Source organism: Trichosurus vulpecula, chromosome 2 (genome assembly GCF_011100635.1).
Source record: "Trichosurus vulpecula isolate mTriVul1 chromosome 2, mTriVul1.pri, whole genome shotgun sequence".
NCBI lineage: Eukaryota > Metazoa > Chordata > Mammalia > Diprotodontia > Phalangeridae > Trichosurus > Trichosurus vulpecula.
In genome coordinates this window covers 119,257,423-119,279,003 of record NC_050574.1, presented here as the reverse complement: position 1 = coordinate 119,279,003, position 21,581 = coordinate 119,257,423, and the positions used below count along the sequence as shown (strand labels likewise).

The 21,581-nt window shown below is 40.7% G+C and overlaps 1 protein-coding gene across 1 annotated transcript in view; it reads left to right on the top strand.

Moving 5' to 3' along the window:
* Positions 1–21,581, top strand: part of ACER3 (alkaline ceramidase 3) — a 213,898-nt gene that overhangs the window by 96,341 nt on the left and 95,976 nt on the right. Inside the window, exon 2 of the mRNA XM_036744926.1 lies at positions 18,460–18,570. Within this exon, the coding sequence (XP_036600821.1) occupies positions 18,460–18,570 (111 nt within the window). The remainder of the gene's footprint in view (positions 1–18,459; positions 18,571–21,581) is intronic.

Genomic DNA, 21,581 nt, shown 5'->3' with positions numbered 1-21,581 from the left:
TAGATAGATATATGTGTGTATGTGTACACACACACACACACACACACACACACACACACACACACACACCTTTTTCTGCTCTTATAGCCAGAACCCTAGTTCAGGCCCTCTCTCTCTCTTTCTCTCTCTCTCTCTCTCTCTCTCTAAAATGTTTTTAACACCTTTGTGTTTCATGATCCCACTCACCACAGGAATTATTCTAAACCTTTTCATTTCTCCTCAGCCCTCCTGTAATATACCCTCCATGCATTCTCTCCACTGAGTACTTTGATCCATACTTTACTGAAAAAATTAAGGCCATTCACCTCATAGGGCTATTAATTTCATCTTTTCTCTTCCTCCTCATCTCATATCACTGCTACGTTTTCCTCCATTATCTCCTTCATTCCTGTCTCACGTGAAGAGATGACCCCTTCTTCGCCAAGAAAATTTTGTGAAAATGCATTCTTGATTCCATCCCCTCACATTTTCTCCAGAAGATTGTCCACTCTCTCATTCCCACTCTCTCTATGATCTTCAATGTCTTCCCATCTACTGGCTGCTTCCTTGCTGACTACAACATACCCATGGCTCCCTTTATCCTTAAAAAAACTTTAACTTTATCTGACCATCCCCAGTAACTATTATGTTCTAGTCTTTGCTAGACTCCTTGAGATAGCTATCTACACTCTATACTTTCATTTTGTCGCTTCTCTAAACCCTTTAAAATCTACTCTTCAAAAATCTAGCATGCACCGATGCTAAGATGAAGTGGTTCTTCCTCCTGTCCCTAAGGTTCACATCATTTCTACTCCAACAGTCAGTTATCCTTGTGGGTAAGAATTAGATCCAGATATGAAGTAGTCCCTCACTGGTATTTCCCTCACCTTTTGAAGAATGAAATTATAATTGATAAGCCACTAAATTTTTAACTGCTCTGCTTTTTGTCAGAGCAAGAGCTCCAATAGATAATTGAAGTCTTTCATTACTACAGAATCATGCTTTCTTACCAGGCTTGTGATCTGTTTGTCTTCATCTACTACCTCTTTCTGTCCAGGAAGGGTATAGTTTACTCCAGTTAGAATATTTCTCATGTTTCAGCCTCCTTTGAACTCTACAAATATGTTCCACTGTGTTTCCTCTTTTTAGTTCTTATATTTCCTTACATGAGTATTTCTTGATAATACATGCTCCTCCCTTCCATTCCTATCATGCTACTTATGTTTCTTTTGAATAAAAATATATCCTTCCAAAGCCTATATTATAGTCAAGGTACTGTGCTGACAAGTCTCACTGATTACTGTTGTCAAATTTGCCTTCTTGCATTAGGATCTCTAGTTTGTCTTGCCTTGTTACCCTTTATGCAATTCTGTATAGACTTCTGGAGATCATGATTTTTATTAATGGTTCCTTTCTTGCGTATTTAAATTTCTGATTATTTCTACTGCTATTCTTCTTCCATCATAGCTGCTTTGTGATATCTTGTTTAATGGACATACATACCCATCTTCCTCTCTCCCCCTCTTCGTTTGCGGTTTAAAGTTCTTTTGACTAGAAAGAACTTTAGCCCTTGGTAGATGTATTCTGTCTCTGGTCAGGATTCCTTCATTCCTGTAATGTAAACTATAGTTTTAGAAACTCAAATCCTTATCTCAGATACCATCTTCTTAATCATCTATTCACTTTCCAAATCTGCCCTTCTCTTCTGAAGCCCATGCTTTGTGATGGACAACAGTAATGAAAACACCACCTGTGGCTCTCTAAGGTCATTAGATTCTTGCTCAGGATTTTGTATCTTTGTATAGCATTAAGTGCCTATAGGTATAAATTTGCACATAACTATTTGTTGGATTAATGAATACTCTGCTCCCCCCTTTGGTACATTTGTGTCTCTAGTTATATTGAATAAATAACACTCTCCATTAAAAATTCATTGCAGTTGTGAACATTTTTCTGCAGGTGCATTATATAAGTAATATAATAAGTATTACTACATATAAGTATGTAATAATAAGTAACTAAATGTAGGAAAAATAAATTTGATAGATAAAGCATTACAAATGTAACCTCTCCTATTTTCTTTTATTAAAAAGTGCTTTGAAATTTTATTATGATACTTTTTTCATTAGGATGCCTTAATTCCATCCCTAAAGTATTTTAAATTATATTATAATCTTCATTCATTTGGCAAATATTTGTTAAGCACCTATTTTGTATGAGATTCTGTGCTAGGTCTTGGGCTATAGATGAAAGTGACACCTTCCTTTCAAATAATTAGTTTACTAAAGGTTATATGCATTGTAAGTAAGTGTGATACATAATACCAGTAAGGAGAAGGGGGATATCCAGCTAGAGTGCTCTAGTTATTGGGGAAGACCTCATAGAAGAGGTGACACCTGAACTAGGCTTTGAAGGGAAAGAATCTCCATAGGCACAAATGTAGAAGAGAGTACGTTCCATGCAAAGAGCATGGCTTATATCGATGCATACAGGTGGGAGAGTCAGAATGAGATCATAGAATAGCTTGTACTCCAGTTTGACTGAATGCAGAGTGGCAGGGCCAGGTGCGGGGAATGTCATGAAATAAAGCTAGTGAGGTAATTTAGAGCTATACTGGAGAAGTTCCTGAATATCGAGTTAAAGAAATTGCATTTGTCCTGTTGATAATAAAGAGCCACTGAAGATTTTTGAGCATTAAAGTAAGTGCTATGGTCAGACTGTGCTGACAGGTGTGGATTCTACACAACTCATGACCATGTAAAATTACTGTGGCAATAATTGATTGAAGGAACTGAGGATACATGGCCCAGAGAAGACAAGACTTGGAGGGGATTCTTCAAATATTTTTTTTTTAAATGCAATTTATTTATTTAACATATTTGGTTTTCAGCATTGATTTTCACAACAGTTTGAATTACAAATTTTCTCCCCATTTCAGCCCCCCCCCCCCCACTCCAAGATGGCGTATATTCTGGTTGCCCTGTTCCCCAGTCAGCCCTCCCCTCTATCACCCCCCTCCCCTCTCATCCCCTTTTCCCTTCCTTTCTTGTAGGGCAAGATAAATTTCTAAGCCCCATTGCCTGTGTATCTTATTTTTTAGTTGCATACAAAAAGTTTTTTTGTTTTTGAACATCTGATTTTAAAACTTTGAGTTCCAAATTCCCTTCCCTCTTCCCTTCCCACCCACCCTCCCTAAGAAGTTGAGCAATTCAACCTAGGCCACACATGTATTATTATGTATAACCCTTCCACAATATTCATGTTGTGAAAGGCTAACTACATTTTGCTCCTTCCCAACCCATCCCGCTTTATTGAATTTTCTTCCTTGACCCTGTCCCCTTTCCAAAGTGTTTATTTTGATTACCTCCACCCCCATCTGCCCTCCACTCCATCATCCCCCCGCCTTTTATTTTTATTTTTATCTTCCTCCCTCTTCTTTCCTGTGGGGTAAGATACCCAACTGAGTATGTATGGTATTCCCCCTCAGGCCAAATCTGATGAGAGCAAGGTTCACTCATTCCCCCCTCACCTGCCCTCTCCCCTCCTCCCACAGAACTGCTTCCTCTTGCCACCTTTATGCGAGATAATCCATCCCATTCTATCTCTCCCTATCTCCCTCTCTCAGTATGTTACTCTCTCATCCCTTAATATCATTTTATTTCTTTTAGATATCTTCCCTTCATCCTCAACTCACCCTGTGTCTGCTCTCTCTCTTTTACATATATATATACACATACATACACATACATACATATACACATAGATACATACATACATACACATTCACTTATATATATACTTAAACATATATATATATATGTATATATATATATACATGCATATTCCCTTCAACTACCCTAATACTGAGGTCTCATGAATCATACTCATCATCTTTCCATGTAGGAATGTAAACAAAACAGTTCAACTTTAGTAAGTCCCTTGCAATTTCCGTTTCTTGATTACCTTTTCATGCTTCTCTTGATTCTTGTGTTTGAAAGTCAAATTTTCTATTCAGTTCTGGTCTTTTCACTGAGAAAGCTTGAAAGTCCTCTATTTTATTGAAAATCCATATTTTGCCTTGGAACATGATACTCAGGTTTGCTGGGTAGGTGATTCTAGGTTTTAATCCTAGCTCCATTGACCTCCGGAATATCGCATTCCAAGCCCTTCGATCTCTTAATGTAGAAGCTGCCAGATCTTGGATTATTCTGATTGGGTTTCCACAATACTCAAATTGTTTCTTTCTGGCTGCTTGCAGTATTTTCTCCTTGATCTGGGAGCTCTGGAATTTGGCAACAATATTCCTAGGAGATTTCTTTTTGGGATCTATTTGCGGAGGCGATCGATGGATTCTTTCAATTTCTATTTTGCCCTGTGGCTCTAGAATATCAGGGCAGTTCTCCTTGATAATTTCCTGAAAGATGGTATCTAGGCTCTTTTTTTGATCATGGCTTTCAGGTAGTCCAATAATTTTTAAATTATCTCTCCTGGATCTATTTTCCAGGTCAGTGGTTTTTCCAAGGAGATATTTCACATTGTCTTCCATTTTTTCATTCCTCTGGTTCTGTTTTATAATATCCTGATTTCTCATAAAGTCACTAGCTTCCACTTGCTCCAATCTAATTTTTAAAGTAGTATTTTCTTCAGTGGTCTTTTGGACCTCCTTTTCCATTTGGCTAATTCTGCCTTTCAAGGCATTGTTCTCCTCATTGGCTTTTTGGAGCTCTTTTGCCATTTGAGTTAGTCTATTTTTTAAGGTGTTGTTTTCTTCAGTATATTTGTCAGTATTTTTTTGGGTCTCCTTTAGCAAGTCATTGACTTGTTTTTCGTGGTTTTCTCGCATCCTTCTTATTTCTCTTCCCAATTTTTCCTCTACTTCTCTAACTTGCTTTTCCAAATCCTTTTTGAGTTCTTCTATGGTCTGGGGCCAGTTCATGTTTTTCTTGGAGGCTTTGGTTGTAGGCTCTATGACTTTGTTGTCTTCTTTAGGCTGTATGTTTTGGTCTTCTTTGTCACCAAAGAAAGAATCCAAAGTCTGAGACTGAATCTGGGCGCGTTTTCGCTGCCTGGCCATATTCCCAACCAACTAACTTGACCCTTGAGTTTTTCAGTGGGGTATGACTGCTTGTAGATTACAGAGTTCTATGTTCTATGTTTGGGGGGGAGGTGCCAGCTCTGTCAGAGCCGCACTCCTCCTTCCCCAAGGACCCCCAGTCCAGACTGGGCTCAGATCTTCGGCAGGCTGTGCACCCCTGCTCTGATCCGCCACTTAATTCCTCCCACCAGGTGGGCCTGGAGCCGGAAGTAACAACAGCTGTAGCTGCCCCACCTCCGCTGCCCCCGGGGCTGGAAGCCGAACCGCGAACTCCTTCCACTCCCGCAGCTTTTCCCACTAACCTTCTCCGCAGTCTTTGGTGTTTGTGGGTCGAGGGGTCTGGTAACTGCCGCAGCTCACATATTCAGGGCGCTAGGGCCCCCTCCGCCCGGCTTCTGGTCTGGATCGTCCACGCCGCTCAGGCTGGGCTCTGCTCCACTCCGTTCCCAGCTCCCAGCTCCCAGCTCCCAGCTCCGTGTGGAATAGAGCTCACCCAGAGACCATCCGGGCTGTCCTGGGCTGGAGCCCTGCTTCCCTCTGCTGTTCTGTGGGTTCTGCCGTTCTAGAATTGGTTCAGAGCCATTTTTATAGGTTTTTGGAGGGACTTGGGTACGGAGCTCACTCTAGTCCGTGCTTACCAGCCGCCATCTTGGCTCCGCCCCCTTCTTCAAATATTTGTAAGGTTGTCCTATAGAAGGAGCGTTATTAAACTTATTTGGCTTGGCTCCCAAGAGAACAACTAGAGCAGCTGCTAGAACTTATCGCAAGGCTGAGTTCAGTGTTACATAAAGAGAAGCTTCTTAACAATCAGAACTGTCCAGAAGTAGGAGGGGCTGCCATGTGAGAAATAGTGAATTTGTATTGGACACTTTAAGCAGAGACCGGGTGATTATTGACCAATCAACTGACTGATTATTGTTCAGGGATGTAGAAGAGAAGATATTAGTTGGGTCTAGTTTGGAATTCTGTGACACCTAATTTCTCTTCTGACTTGAAGTAAGATTCTGTAATTGCTTGTGTCTAAGATCATGTACTAATAAGGAGTAGGGACTTGGTCTACTCCTTATTACTACTTACTTGAGCCTTGGTCATTTGACTGCAACCAGTTAACCCAAGAAAGATGATCACCTATCCTTTTCATAGAAGACTTAGTGATGACGTATCTAGGTAACCTAGTCAGATGCTTAATTATCATCCGAGCAGTCAAGAACTGGAGGGAAAAATACTTTAGTTTAATGTAAACCCATTTATTCTTCTTCAGTCTTCCATGAACAAGGGACCGGGTTCTTGCTTATTAAAAAAATCTTCTGTATATTTGGATAATCCTCCTTTAACCTTCACTTTACCAGGAGTTAAGCAACTACAGTTTTTTCTTACATTTTTCTTCCCTTTGATACCCTAGAAAGCACATAAGCTGTTCGATCCAGAAGGACCTTCCAGCATAGGTTCATGGATTTAGAGCTAAAAGGGACATGAGAGATCAAATCCAAGCTCCCATCATTTTCCAGATCAGGAAACTCAGGCCTAGGGAGGTTAAGAGAATTGCCTAAATTCACCCCAGTAGCAGAGCCAGAATTCAACCCCAAGTTCTCTAAATTCAAATACAGTGCTCTTTCCACTGCACGAAATATTAGAGCTGGACATGATCTCAGGTCTTTTATTTTACAGATTAGGAAACTGAGTCCCATAACTGTGTAGTGAATTGCCACAAGGTTACACAATGAGTCAGTAGCAGAGCTGAATTTCAAGCCAAGTTCTTCTACCTCCTAGCCCATTGTTTCTCCTGCTATGCCACACTGCTACCCCATTCCTTCTCTGAAATCATCCCAGCTTCACTTTGTTTCTTTGAAAACATAGTACCTTTTTAAAAGTAGCACATAACTAGAAACAAATTAGATGCCCTATCAGTTGGGGACTGGCTAAACAAATTGTGGAACATGAGCATAATGGAATTACTTCATATCAGGATCCCATCTAGCTATCCACTCAGGCCCCATAGCTATGTGCCTGCTTCAGCTACCCCACTATTTTGGTAACAAGGTGGCTGAATAAAAAATAACATAAGACCCTGAAATGGATGGACAAGTCCTCTGAATAAGATCTGAACAAAATGAGGAATATATCAGAAAAGTTACTGATTATTTTAACAGAAGTATGCTGTTATAGGATCTTGTTGAATATTTTTCCAAAGAAAGATACCAGTTTCTAACTTATATTCAGCTTGTTGTCAAGTATAATCCTTATGTATTACTTTGCTATGTAATCTTATGCTCATACATGTTCCTACTTACTCTTTTCCTGTCCTGTATTTGTTATACTGCTTTTCTATCCTGTTGTATAAACTTTTCCACTTGTCCCTTGCAGTTTGTAGGATTATGTTTCCAGATCATTTGCAAATCCATTCATCTTTCCCACAGAATCAGTACTCTTACCCTAATCTAGTTTCATCTGTTAATTTGAAAATATTTTCAGTTCCCTTATCTGTGTCATCTGAAAGACTTCCAATAAGTTCAATCCTTGGATTGATCCCTGTGGAGTAACATTCTATATATCCACTCCAAGGTTGACTTTGAATTGTTGATGACTCCCTTTGGGGTAGAGCTGACATGACAGTACTTCATCCTGCTAATCATAAACCAGCTCCGTTGATGTCACTATCATCCCCCCAGTTATTCAAACCAAAAATCTCAGTCTTATTTGATTTTTTTTCTCCCCCATCCTCCACAACCAGTTAGTTTACAAATCTTATATTTTCTCCCTCTGCAATATTTCTATACTCCCTTCTCTCTATTCACACAGGCTTGACCATAGTTCAGAACCTCATTACCTCTTAACTGAACTATTTTAATAGCCTCCCCACTGGTCTTCTTGCCTTTGTGTGGACTTTGCCCTCTCTACTCCATCCTTCACATTCCTGCCAAAGTAACCTTCTTTATACACAGGTCTAATTATACCATCTCTCAGAAACCTTCAGTAACTTTCTCAGTGTGTACTGAATTAAGTACCAGCTCCTCCATTCAAGGCCTCTAATAATCTGGCCCTAACCTACTTTTCCAGCCTCTCCTCATAGGTGGCCTTTGCCTTGCCAAGGCAAATCCTTCTATACATACAATTCAGCAAATACACAAGTGATCCCATTCCATCTTGGCTTCTCCAGTAAATTGTTCCTTCTTTCATCCTCAGGCTCTCACAGATCTTCAGTTGCTCCCTGCCTACTGCTTCTCTCCTGCCTACAAGTCTGCCCATGTCTCCCCATCCTCAAAAAACCCTCACTTGATCTGTCCATCCCTGCTAGCTACCATCTTATATCTCTCCTTTCATGCCTAAACTTCTTGAGAAGGCCATCTACAATAGGTGCCTCTACCTCTTCCCCCATTTATCTAAATCCTCAGCATCAGCTTCTGTCTTCATCATTCAATTGAAACTCCTCCCTACAAAATTACCAATGACCTCTTAATTGCCAAATCTAATGGTCTTTACTTAAACCTCATTCTTCCTGACCTCTCTGTACCCTTTCACATCATCATTCATTCTCTTATGCTTGTTACTTTCTTCTCTCTAGGTTTCTGAGACACTACTTTCTTTTGGTTCTTCTCTTACCTGTCTGATCGCTCTTTCTCAGTCTTTTTTGCTGAATCTTCGTACAGATGACATCTGCTAAACATGAGTATCCTCAAGACTTTCTCCTGGGTGCTCTTCTCCTTCTATAATATTTTACTCAGTGATTTCATTAGCTTCCATGGATTCAGTTATCATATCTACTTGTCCAGGCCTAACCTCTCCCCTGACCTCCAGTTTCGCATCTTCGACTGCCTATTGGACATCTTGAACTAAATGTCCCATAGACATCTTAAACTTAACATGTCCAAAGCTGAGTTCATTATTTTTCCCCAGAAAAAGAAAAAAAAAACTTTCCTATTAACTGTCCACAGAGCACCCTCATCCTCCCAGCTACCTCAGGCTCACAACCTAGGTGTCATATCAATCACTTTGTCTTATCCCCTCATATCCAGTCTCTTGAAAAGTCCTGTCCATTCTACCTTTTCAGTCTCTCCTGTGTATGTGTCTTCTTGTCTTTGCTGACCCTGCTACTACTGTGGTGCAGGCCCTCATCACTTAATGCCTAGATTATTGCAGTAACCTGCTAGTCGGCCCCAAGTCTCTCCCCACGTTTGTGCACTCTCCACACAAATGATCTTCCTGAAGCTCAAGTCTGACTACTGGTTTTCACCCCCTATTCAGTAAACTACTTTGGCTCCCTGTTAACTCCACAATCAAATCTCTCTTTGGCTTTTAAAGCTCTTTATAACTTGGACTTTTTTTTACCTTTCTAATCTTTTTATACTTTAATCCCTTTAACATACTCTGCAATCTGTGCCCCTGGTCTCTGCTGTTCCTCAACACTCCATTTCCCACCTCTGCTTTTTCAGTGGCTGATCTCCATGCCTGGAATTCATATTCTCTCTGTCTCTGTGTCTCTGTCTCTCTCTGTCTTTCTCTCCCTCTTCTCTCTCTCTCTCTCTCGCTCCCTCTCTGCCTCCCCCCTCTCTCTCTCTCTCTCTCTCTGTGTCTCTCTCTCTCTCTGCCTCCCTCTCTCTCTCTGTCTCCCCTCTCTCCTCTCTCCTCTCTTCTCTCTTCTGTCTCTCCTCACTTCCATCTTCCATCTTCTGGCTTAATCCCTTCTTTTGTAAGAAGACTTTTGGGATCCCTCTTAGGGCAAGTGCCTTCCTTCTGAGGTAGCTCCAATTTTTTTCTCTCTTTATCTTGTTTTCGCATAGTTGTTTGCATTGCTGTCTCCTCCTATTAGATTGTCAGCTCCTTGTGGGCAGAGACTGTTTTTGGCTTTTCTTTGTACCCCTTAGGGACTTTACTTGACAAAAGCCTTACAGAACAATTCAGTATTCCCTGTGTATGCCTTTGCTCATGCCTTCCCTACTTATCTGTTTTCTCTAATACCATCTAAATCTGTACTGGGCAGCCAGATGGTACAATAGATAGAGGGCCAGGCCTGGAATCAGGAAGACCTGAGTTTGAATTTGACCTCACACACTTACTAGAAAGTCAACTGCAAGTCATGTCATCATTTCCCTGATGTCATCATTTTTGTCGAAAACAAAGGACAAATACAACCTGTGAGTAGTCTGAGCTGCCTGAATGGGAACCCAGACAGTTGGGTAACCCAGCTCATCCTCTCCCTCTCCCTCTCCCTCTCCTTCTCCCTCTCCCTCTCTTTCTCCTTCTCCTCTCCAAAGGAAGGTAAATTTTGATGGTCAGAAGCTGCCCAGTTAACTGGGGTTTACTGACTAGATTCTTTCCTTCCTTCCTTATTTTTCTTTCTTTTCTTTCTTTCTTTCCTCAAAGACCAAACCTTAAACGCATTTCACTCTGGAGCTCATAGATTGGACCACAACAGGTACCTGCCCAAGCACCACTTAATGGCTATATTTTGGGCCCTCCTGGCTCAGAGTGACTCTTCCCCTCCCAATTTGATTTTTTTTTTAATTAAAGGGGCCATCCCTTGACTCACTTCTTTAAGAGGCCTATTCCCTAAATGGGCATTACCACACTCAAAGTGAGAACCTGAAAAGACCTTAGCCTAAAAGGGCCAGGGTCTCCCATTGCATCTTGGGCCATCTCCATCATCCTGGTGAATATCTGGTCACTGCACCCAGATGGCTCTGGAGGAGAAAGTGAGGCTGGTGACCTTGAACAGCCCTCACTCACTCAAATCAAAGTCATCTGCAAGTCATGTCATCATTTCCCTGATGTCATGGTCCTCTTCAAAAACGAAGGACAAGCACAGTAACACCAGCTGTGTGACCCTGAGCAAGTCACGTAAGCCTGTTTGCCTCCATTTCCTCATCTGTAAAATGAGCTGGAGAAAGCAATGCCTAACCGTCCCAGCATTTTTTTTGTTAGATTTTTTTATTTTTAGTTTACAACACTCAGTTCCACAGGTTTTTAAGTTCCAAATTTTCTTCCCCTCCCTCCCCCCAAGATGGCATGGAATACAATATATGTTCTACATATACCTTCACATTAAACATATTTACACAGTAGTCAAGTCGTAAAGGAGAACCACGATCAATGGAGCAAATCATGAGAAAGAAGAAACAAAACCGAAAAAAAAAGAAAGAGCAGATAGTTTCCTTCAATCCACATTCAGACTCCATAGTTCTTTCTCTGGATATAGATAGCTCTTTCCATCATGAGACCTTTGGGGCTGTCTTTGAACCATGTATCCCTGAGACATTCCCATATTTTTGCTAAGAGAACCCCAAATGGGGTCATGAAAGATCAGACACAGCCAAAAACAACTGAATAGCAACAATCTAATCTGTTCCTCTTCATAAAGTCTTAGTAATTCTATTATACATTAAGGGAACAGTTATATCATTTAATTTAGCAAACGCTTATTAAATGCTTACTTGTATAATTTGGAAGGGAAACCCCTAACATGTCTGCTTGTTGATATATCCTCTCACTTCAAAGCCTCCACATCCATGATGCCTTCCCTGATTTCCCAAACTTGAAGTGATCCCTCTCTTCTCCTTCTCTCAAACATCTCCCTTTGACCTTTCCTATTCACCTAATTATATTCTAAATTGTATTATAATTATTTGTGTACATCTCACAGCCATCTTACCCACTTTAGTGTTGTAAGTTTTTATGGGCCAGGGACTGTCATTTTTTTTATCTTTGTATTTTTTGCACAGGATTAGTAGTTGATGCATACTTGTTGAATTGAATTAAGCAGCCATTTCTCCCTTTGTTCAGATTAAAATGTAATGTTTTTGAAACTTTGTTAAGAGAAGCAGATTTTGATACTATTACTGAAAATATTTGAGTACTGTGAACTTCAAATTAACATGCACTATAAATTGGAAACCCCTGCTGTACCTCCCTAGATAAATCCTTTACTTTAGCCAGATTGATCTCCTTACTGCCTTCTTCCCAGTCTGAAACACAACAGAAGTATTCCCTTATTTACTCTATTCCTTCTTCCAGGAATGTCTTCTTTTCTTCCCCTTATCTAAATTTTACCCATCTTTTAATGTCCAACCGCAATCTACTACCTCTGTGAAGCTTTTCGAAACTGCTCCAGCCCACCATACCTTCTTTTTGTAAACTCTTGGAACACTTATTCTGTATCATGTTTCACCTTTACTATGTATTCCCTTGCAATGTTATTTATCTTTCTGTGTGTGCACTGTGGGAAATCTCAGTATTGGGAGGGACCTCCTACCCAGTGCAGAAATTTTTATAACCTCCTCCAAAATAGGCCAGGCATCAGCAATCAGCTGAGATGTGTGCACCCTTTAAAAATTCAGAGAATAGCACAAGTTCAGCCCTTCAGACTGGTCTCCCAGGTTATAGAAACCTCACTGGCTCTAGTTCTCAGGAAGGATTGGACAAGATTACCTCAGAAGTCCCTTCTAACTTTTAAGATTCTGTGACCCTATGCCTCTGACTGGGTTACAGCTTGGACTCTTTGTTCTTGCAGGTACAGGGTTGGCACACCTGACTGAGGTTCCAGATTCCTTTCTAGAATCTGTCAGCAACTTATCCTGCTTGTTTGCCAAAGGGGACACCTCCTTTATGCCAAGCACTATACTAAGTGTGGGGATAGAGAGAAAGGCAGGAAATAGTTCCTGCTCTCAAGGAATATAAAAATATCCCAATGAGGGAGACATATAGCTATCTAGATACACAGAAGACACGTTGTAGCCAGAATGGACTTTGTTTTCTTTGAATGACTCAGCTCGCCTCGTTGAGCTTCCCTGGACGCTGGGGCTTGCTCTTCCGGGGCAGAACCAGAGCTTCCTGTGTGATGAGTCATGGCGCTGGCTGAGGGGAGGTGTGTTAACGTGGTCTACGCTGGGGGAGGGGCCAAGTCAAGAACCAATCGGCCCTGGTCGTTCAGGCGGCGCTTGATGATGTCAAAAACTCTATAAGAGGGGAGAGGACAGCTTGAAGATCCTCCTTTCCTTTTCCGGTTGGAGCCAGAGACGCCTACAGCCAAAGCTGAGCTGCCGGTAGCAGAGCTGACTAGAGGCTAGTGGGTAATCTTCTTACCGTAGAGGGGAAGCATGTATATGATTTTGCCTTATACCATCTCGCTTCTCTGTGGCCTCCTAGTTACCCTTATAAGGCGGACTTATTGGGCCTGGAAGCTTTTGATGAAAATATCAAAATGGGGACGCTGGTTTGTGGGCTTGTTATTGTGGAGTGTAAATACATGCTTTAGTTCTCCTGCCTTCTGCCTAGAGAATTCCTTATATCCTGCGGTTCCGGACCTTTTAGGCACATATGAGATTCTCTTTGAAATCATAAATTCTGCCTTCCTAATATACACATACAGGATAGAGGGGGGATATCTGGAACAGAAAGACATTAGAAGCTGGAGAGGAACTGAGAAAGGCCTTCTGCCAAAAGGAGGATTTGAACAGAGCCTTGAGGGAGACCAGAGAACTAAGAAGTGGAGGTGAGGAGTCACAACATTATAGACATGGTCAGCCAACGTGAAGATGTGATAGGAGATGGAGGCCAGAGATGGAAGGTTGTATTTGATGAGCAGCAAATAGGCCCTTGATTTTGAAGTCTTGGAAACCTTGTTTTCCTCTCATCGAAATTCCCAATTTTCACCTGTTCATGACCTGCTTTTCACTTCGCCACAGCAAGGTCTTTTCCCCTTCCATAGTGGGGAATGTCCTATAACTTGAGCTGATTAGCCACCATCCAGAGTCCCTGCTTCCCAGAGCTGGATTTTGCTGCCCTCTGCTGACTAATTTAAAAAAACAACAAAATGCTGGCCTTTTAACCACTTTCATATAAATTCAAAATTTATTCAGTGCCTGTTTTGTATGGGTTCCTTTGTTGGGCATTGGAGAAACAGAGATCAAAGAAATCACAGTCTCTTCCCTCAGAGCTTACAGTCTAAAAGATGATGAAAGACACATAACACATAAATAATTAGTCATTCAATATATATTTAAGAGTTCGGTGAATATAATAATAATAATAATAATGATAAGAGCTAACAATTAAATGGCACTTTAAGGTTTGCAAAGCACTTTATGAATATTATCTCATTTGATCCTCACAAGAACTCTGCAATGTAGATACTGTTATTATCCCAATTTTTTAAGCAGATAGAGATAATTCACTTGTCCAGGATCACACAGGAAGTATCTGAGGCCATATTTGAACTCGGGTCTTCCTGACTCCAGTGTTTTATCTGCTTCATCCCTGAATTTTCCTAGTTTGCTGTGAACTGTCATGTAAGGGAGAATTGAAAACTGCTAAAACTGAGAGTACATTCATTCATCGCTTCTTCCTTAGATATGTGACCCTTCATTTTGTCACAGAAGAAAATTAAACTTGCTTTTCCCCAGATTCTACCTATGTTCTTTTCAGACCCGGGCCCATTGATGGTTTGACTTTTTGAGCTAATACCTTCCCAGATTTCCATGTTAAAATGACTTATCTATAAATACTAGGGGCAGTTCTCAAGCTCCTTTGCACTCCCACTTACCTCAGGCCCTCTGGTCTGGGCTGTGATGATAGCTTCCTAATTCTCCTATCTGCCTGCTTCTCATTTATCCTTCATACCACTGCCCACATAATCTTACTAATGCCCAGGCATATCCCTCCCCAGCTCAGAAATCTACAATGCCTTCCCATTGACCAAAGGAAGGCCCTCCCTCGTGTGGACCCACTTTGCCTTCTGGCCTCATCTCACACTACTTCACTAATACATTGTTTGTTACCCAGTTTGCTACACTGACTGCCCCCTCTGTCTTTCACACTTTGCACTTCTGCCTTCAGTGAATTTCCCTTTAACTTCTCAACCTCTCTGACTTCTCCTTTTGAAATATTTTTCTTCCATGAAGAGCTAAGTCGGGTACAACCTCCTCTAGGAAATCTTCCCTGACTTCCCTTTTCAGCTGGGAGTAATCTCTCTTTCCTCCAATCTCTCAAAATACTTTTGGCTACTTTGCAGTTATCGCATTCTTTTATTTTGTAGTTAATTATCTCTACTAAATTGTAAGCTCTTGAAGTATGCCATTTTTCATCTTTGTATATCCAACTCAAGCTGGGCATGTGGCAGACACATATGTTTGTCACCTGTAATGAAAGAGACCTGTAATGTGGAGTCCCAAAGTACAGATTTACATCTTAGCTCGTACTAGCTTTGTGAGTGACACAATTTTAATTGACAATCTATCTTTATTATGTGTTGAATTTTTTAAAGGGCATACCAGGCCTTTCCTTGTCCTTGGTGCTTAGAAAAGTGATTGTAAAATTTCTCCCCTTCATTGCAGGTCTCTAAACTCTGCTGAGCAGACTCTGTTCTGTTGTTCTAATATACTTTTGTGCTTCCTTTTCCTATTATTTTGACCCTCCCCACTCATCAGCTATTCACATTTTATCCTTTCTGCAGAGACAGAAGTAAAAAGGAGATTAAATGCCTTTGCCTTTTCAAGGACTTTTCTATTATTATCTTTTCCTTCCTGTCCATGAGGGGTGGGACCACAGGTTCACTTTATCTTTTTCTATAGTATTACGTATAGGGAAAACTCCCCTAGATTCTGGAGAATTGCTTCTCCTTACCAGTGTCAGCTTCTCTAATTTTTATAGGATCATAGGATTTAGAGCTAAAAGAGACCTTAGAGGTCATCTAATACAATACCCTCATTGTACAGATGAAGAAACGGAGGCCCAGAGAAGGGAAGTGATTTGCCCTAGGTTACTCTGGGGAAACTTCTCCATTCCCATGTCTACCTATGGGAATCCTAGATTTAAATTGTTAGAGATGGAAGGCAGTCACAGCAATAATATGATCCAGCTGTGTCATTTTGTAGAAAAATAAACTGAGGCCGTGAAATGGGGAAATTATTTACTCAAGGTCTTCTCCTACCATATCTAGTACTCTTCCCACTATGCCACACCATCCACAAATCTTAGACCTGTAAGGAAAGCAAGCCAAAGAGCACCAAGCCAGAGTCACCCTCATCCTACTTCCGTACAACTTCCCTGACAAAGGGTCGTCCAGCCTCCTCTTGAACACTTTCAGTCACTGGAGGTTTACTATCTTGTTCAAATCATACCATTTCCTGATCCCTCCTTTCTAATCAGAAATAATCTTTCCTTCCTTGGAACTTTCATAATATTCTATACTTCTTTTGTGTACTTTAACAGTCTACTTTCATTACAGTTATTTGTGTCCTTTTCTTCTTCCGCCAAATTTTTAAAAATTAAATTAAATTTATTTTTGTTACACTGTAAGTTCCAAACTCCCTCCTTCCCTACTCAGCACTAGAAGAGGCCACCATTGTTTCTCTCTCTCTCTCTCTCTGTCTCTCTCTCTCTCTCTATCACACACACACACATTTGTACATATATATGTATGAAACCATACTCTGCATACTTGTGTTTATCAGTTCTTTTCTCCGGAGGTGTATAGCATCTTCCCGCATAGGTCTTCTGTAGCTGTTTTGAATATTTACAATATTCAGAATAGTTTGGTCATTCAGTTTTCTTTGAATAATACTGTTATTACTCTATACAGCATTCCCTGGGTTCTGCTCATTTCGCTCTTCAGTCTTTCCATGTTTTCCTAAAATCAGCTCACCATTTCTTACAGAACATCTGACCCACCAAACTTGAAGTTCACTAAGGTCAAGGAGTGAATCTGAGCATCTTATGTAGCTTCGCATGTCTCTCATTATATGGTATATAGTAAGTGTTCTGTGAATAGCGCATGCTTTAATAGCTGTCAAATTTACACTTGAAGTGAATTTTAAAGGATCAAATCAGTAATGAATAAAATGGTTTTAAAATACACAATCCAGGTCAGCTAGGTGGCGCAGTGAGTAGAGCACTGGCCCTGGAGTCAGGAGGAGCTGAGTTCAAATCTGGCCTCAGATACTTGATACGCTTACTAGTGTGACCTTGGGCAAGTCACTTAACCCCAATTGCCCTGCCTTCCCCCCCTCCAAAAAAAAAGATTAAAATACACAATCCAACTTATAATGGACTTTTCCTCCTTATTAAAACATTTATGAAATGACATTTGAATCTAGATGCTTTAATTCCAAATCTCCTGCTCTTTCCATTATACTACACTGCCTTTAGATGTTTTATAATCATTTAGTAAAGCAACACGGATGGAATCCTTTATTTCAACTAGGAGTTCTTTAAATTGTTGGTAAGGGAATCAGGGGATCTTCCATTATACTTAGTTTATTTGAATAACAATCAAAAAAGAAAAGCCTAAACCTGATAGTTATATTATTGAGTTTTTCTGTTTAAGAAATTCCTGGCAAAATATTTTTTTAGTCCTTCATAGTGTATAACATCAGCATTTCTTGCCTTTAAAATTATAGTTTGTTATCTGATAAAAGAGTGCTATTTGGAAATGTCTGTATAAAGTCAATTTAAGTTTGAAAAAAGGTGATGGTCTCCAACTCCATAGAATGGGCTGTCTTATGAAGCAGCTGGTGGAGTAGTAGATAGAGCACTGGGCCTAGAATTAAAAAGACCTGAGTTCAAATGAGGTCCATACTAACTGTGTGACCCTGGACAAGTCATTAACCTTTGATTGCCTCAGTTTCTCAGTTGTAAAATGGGGATAATAACAGCACCTACATTGCAGGGTTGTGGTGAAGATCAAATGACATTTGTGCAAGGGCATAGCACAGTGGCCAGCACATATTAAATGCTATATAAATGCTCGTGCCTCTCCCCTTCCCTTCTTTTATGAGGTATGTAGCTCCTAAGCCCTGGAAATACTCAAGCTGAAGCTGCATGGCCACCTGTCAAGGATGTTGTAAAGAGGAGTCATGCTTCAGGTGTGGATTTCACTGGATCACCTGTGCTGTCAGCTTGGTAGATAAGAGAGATGGAGAAGAGAATAGTAGATAAGGGGGTGGCCTTGGGGTCAGGGAAACCTGGGGTCAATTTCTGCAAATCTCTACTGGCTGGGTGACCATGGACAAGTCACTTCCCTTTGTGATGCCCCACTTAACTCTCTAAGATAAGAATTACAGATGAACAGCAATTCCGTAACAGGAGTTCCCTAAATTTATAAAGTTACATGACCAAACCAAAACTGTGAAGGAGAGAGTTCTCTTATTGGATGTTGTGAAGCAGAGATCAGATAGATTAGTGATCATTTCTCAGAGATTTTACAAAAAGGATTCATGCTTCAGGTAAGGACTGAGCTAGCTGACCTCTGAGAGGTCCCTTTCATTTCTGTGATGATTACTGGAGTCACCGTAAGATCCCTTTCCCTCTGGGAAGACAATTGGTGAGGGAATCAATATCTTTATTTAGTGTTTTATTGATTCATTCTAAATCTCTTCTTTGTTTTTTTGCCACAGGGAACACACTGAGTAACCTGATTATGATTCTACCTCCAATCTGTGGTGCCATTCAGACAGTCAGAGATGGACTGGAAAAGCGGTACACAGCTTCCTATTTGGCTATTACAGGTATATTTGGATATTATAGGTATGGGTGGAACTTCCCATGAAAGGATCATATGCAATATTGTCATGTTCTTTTTGTTTTTCTGTTTATAAAAGTGACTGTTCACACTTTGGCATTGGGAGCCTATTAAGAAAAACTAAGGCTCATGTTTTCATGTTCCTAAATGAAAGCCTTGATTTGAAGTTCTAGGTGGGGTTGGTCTGTTTTTCTGGCTTTTGGGGTTTGTTGGGTTTTTTTAAGTAGATGATACCTGTGTTCTGAGGGACTTTTCTAAGGTAGTAAAATGAAATTTTTCTGGCCTTCAGTACCTGATCCAGCACAACATGAGTTTAGAAGACTGTAAATTTAAAAAAAAAAAAAGAAAGGAGACTGTAAATAAGGTTCTTTATGCAGATTTACAGAATCCTTCTTGAGAAATCTCTATCACTACCAAATAGCTTAATACCGTTCCAGTTTTGAAACTGTGGCATGCACTCAAACAAACAAGGAAATGAAAATCTCAGAGGAGTTGGGTCAACAGGACATTCTTTTCCTAGCTACTGTCCCTTTCTTCTTTTGGGTTCAGGCACATAATCATACGCTCTGAGCTGGAAGAGTCTCAAGGATATCAGTCAACAAGCGTATATACCTGCCATGTACCAGGCACTGATCTGCCTGCTGGGAGGTATAGTGACCAAAATCCAGCAGCTCCTGCTCTCGAAGAGTTTACATTCTATCTGGGAAAACAACATTTGCACATACAAGTAAATACAAACAGGTACATAAATACAGAGGTAGGGAGTGGGGGTGGGGAAGTGAGGCTAAAGAAAGGTCTTATGTGGGAGATAGCTCCATATTTAGTGATGAGAGAGTGCATTGCAGGCATGTAAAGACATCGAGATGGAAGATGGAGTGATGTATGTAAGGAGAACAGCAAGTAGACCAATTTGGCTAAAGTGTAGGAAAGGGAATAGTGTATAATCAGGCTGGAAAGGTAAACTGGAGCCAGATTGGTAAATTACATCCTAGATATGATAGGGAGTCACTGGAGCTTTTTTGAGAAGGAAAGAGACATGGTCAGACCTGTACTTGAGGAATATCATTTCAGTAGCTCTGTGGAGAATGTATTAGAGGAGAGAGACTTCAGGCAGAGAAAACAGTTAGGAGGATATTGCAGTAATCCAATCTGTTTCCAAAAAAAAGGAGCCCCCAACACATATACAACATCACCGAAAAGTGGCCATCTAGACCAGAGACAATTCTTGAGGAGGTTTGGTGGCCCGCCTTCTGGTGATGAGCCTTTTTGAACTGATCCAGGCTATTCCTCAGACAGGAGACTCACAGTCCATCAAACTTTATCCCCCCTCCTCAAATCACAGCCTCTCTCTCCACCATCTCAGCTAACAACCTTCATTCATATTTCACTGAAAAAAACTGAGGCCATTCACGAAGATCTCTTTCTTCTCCCCCATCTCACAACACTCAGGTTCTTTCTGCCACTTGTCTCACCCTTCACTCCTATTTCACATGAAGAAGAAATCTTTCTCCTTGCCAAAGCCAATCCTTCTACATGCACAAGTGATCCCCTTCCATTTTCTTCCAGAAATCGCCCTTGCTATAATCCCTACTCTTTCTCTAATCTAGAATTGTTTTGTTTGTACTGGTTGCTTTCCTACTGCCTACAAACATGATCATATCTACCCATCCTCAAAAAATCCACATTTAATCTTTCATCCTCTATCGCTCTTCCCTTTGCTGGCAAAACTCATTGAGAAGGCCGTCTACAATAGGTGTCTTCATGACCTTTCCTCCTACTCAGATTTTTGCAGCATGGCTTCTGATCTCATTATTCAATAGAAATTACTTTCCCCATAATTACTAATGATCTCTTAATTGCCAAATCTAAAGGACTTTTCTCATTCCTCATCCTTCTTGATCTCTCTGCAGCCTCTGACATTTCTGATCACATTCTTCTCCTTTTTATGGCACTGCTCTTTCTTGGTTATCCTTCTGTCTGTCCACCCCTTCGCTGTCTCCTTTGACGGATCTTCATGTCATGCCTGCTAACAATGGTGGTCTGCTCAGAGTTCTATGCTGGACCTTCTTCTCTTTTTCCTCTATACTGTTTCATTTAGTGATACCATCAGCTTCCATGGTTTCAATTAACTCTATGCAGATGATTTTCGGATCTCTTTGTCTATTCCTAGCCTCTCTCCTGTCCTCCAGTCTCTCATCTCCAACTACCTTTTAGGTATCTTGAACATGTTAAAAATGACTTGTTATCTTTCCCCCAAAACCCTCCCCACTTTCTAATTTCCCTCTAACATCCAAGATACCACTGTCCTCCCAGTCACACAGAAGATGTCAACTTCTGCTCTTTACTCTCTCTCACCTCCTCCCATATCCAATCAGTGGTCAAATCCTTTCATTTCTACCTGTGTAATATCTTTAAAATGTGACCTCCTTTCTCCTGTGACACTGCCACCACCCTAGGGTAGGCCATGATCACCTCAGGCCTTGAATGTTGCAATGGCTTGCTAGTTGGTATCCCTGCCTCAAGTCTCTTCCCAACTCCAGTCCATCTTCCACTCAGCTATCAGTTTGATCTTCTGAAAATGCAGGTCTGACCATATGACCCCCTTCTTCAATAAACTCCAGTGGCTCCCTATTACTTCCAGGATCAAATAGAAAATCCTATTTGGCTTTCAAAGCCCTTCATAACCTGGTGCCTTCTTACCTTTCCAGTCTTTTTATACCTTACTCCATACTCTATATAATCCAGTGACACTGGCCTTAGTGACTGATGGTCCATCTCCTGATTCCCAAGTATTTTCACTGGCAGACTCCCATACCTGCAATGTCCTTCTACATTTTGGCTTCTTTGGCTTCCTGTCTCAGCTAAAGTCCCACCTTCTAGAATAAGTCTTTTCTAATTCTCCTTAATCTTAATGCCTTCCTTCTGAGATAACAAGGTCAACAGTGACATTCACTAGCATGTATTGAATATAGTTTGGATGAACAGCCTCAAAGTCAT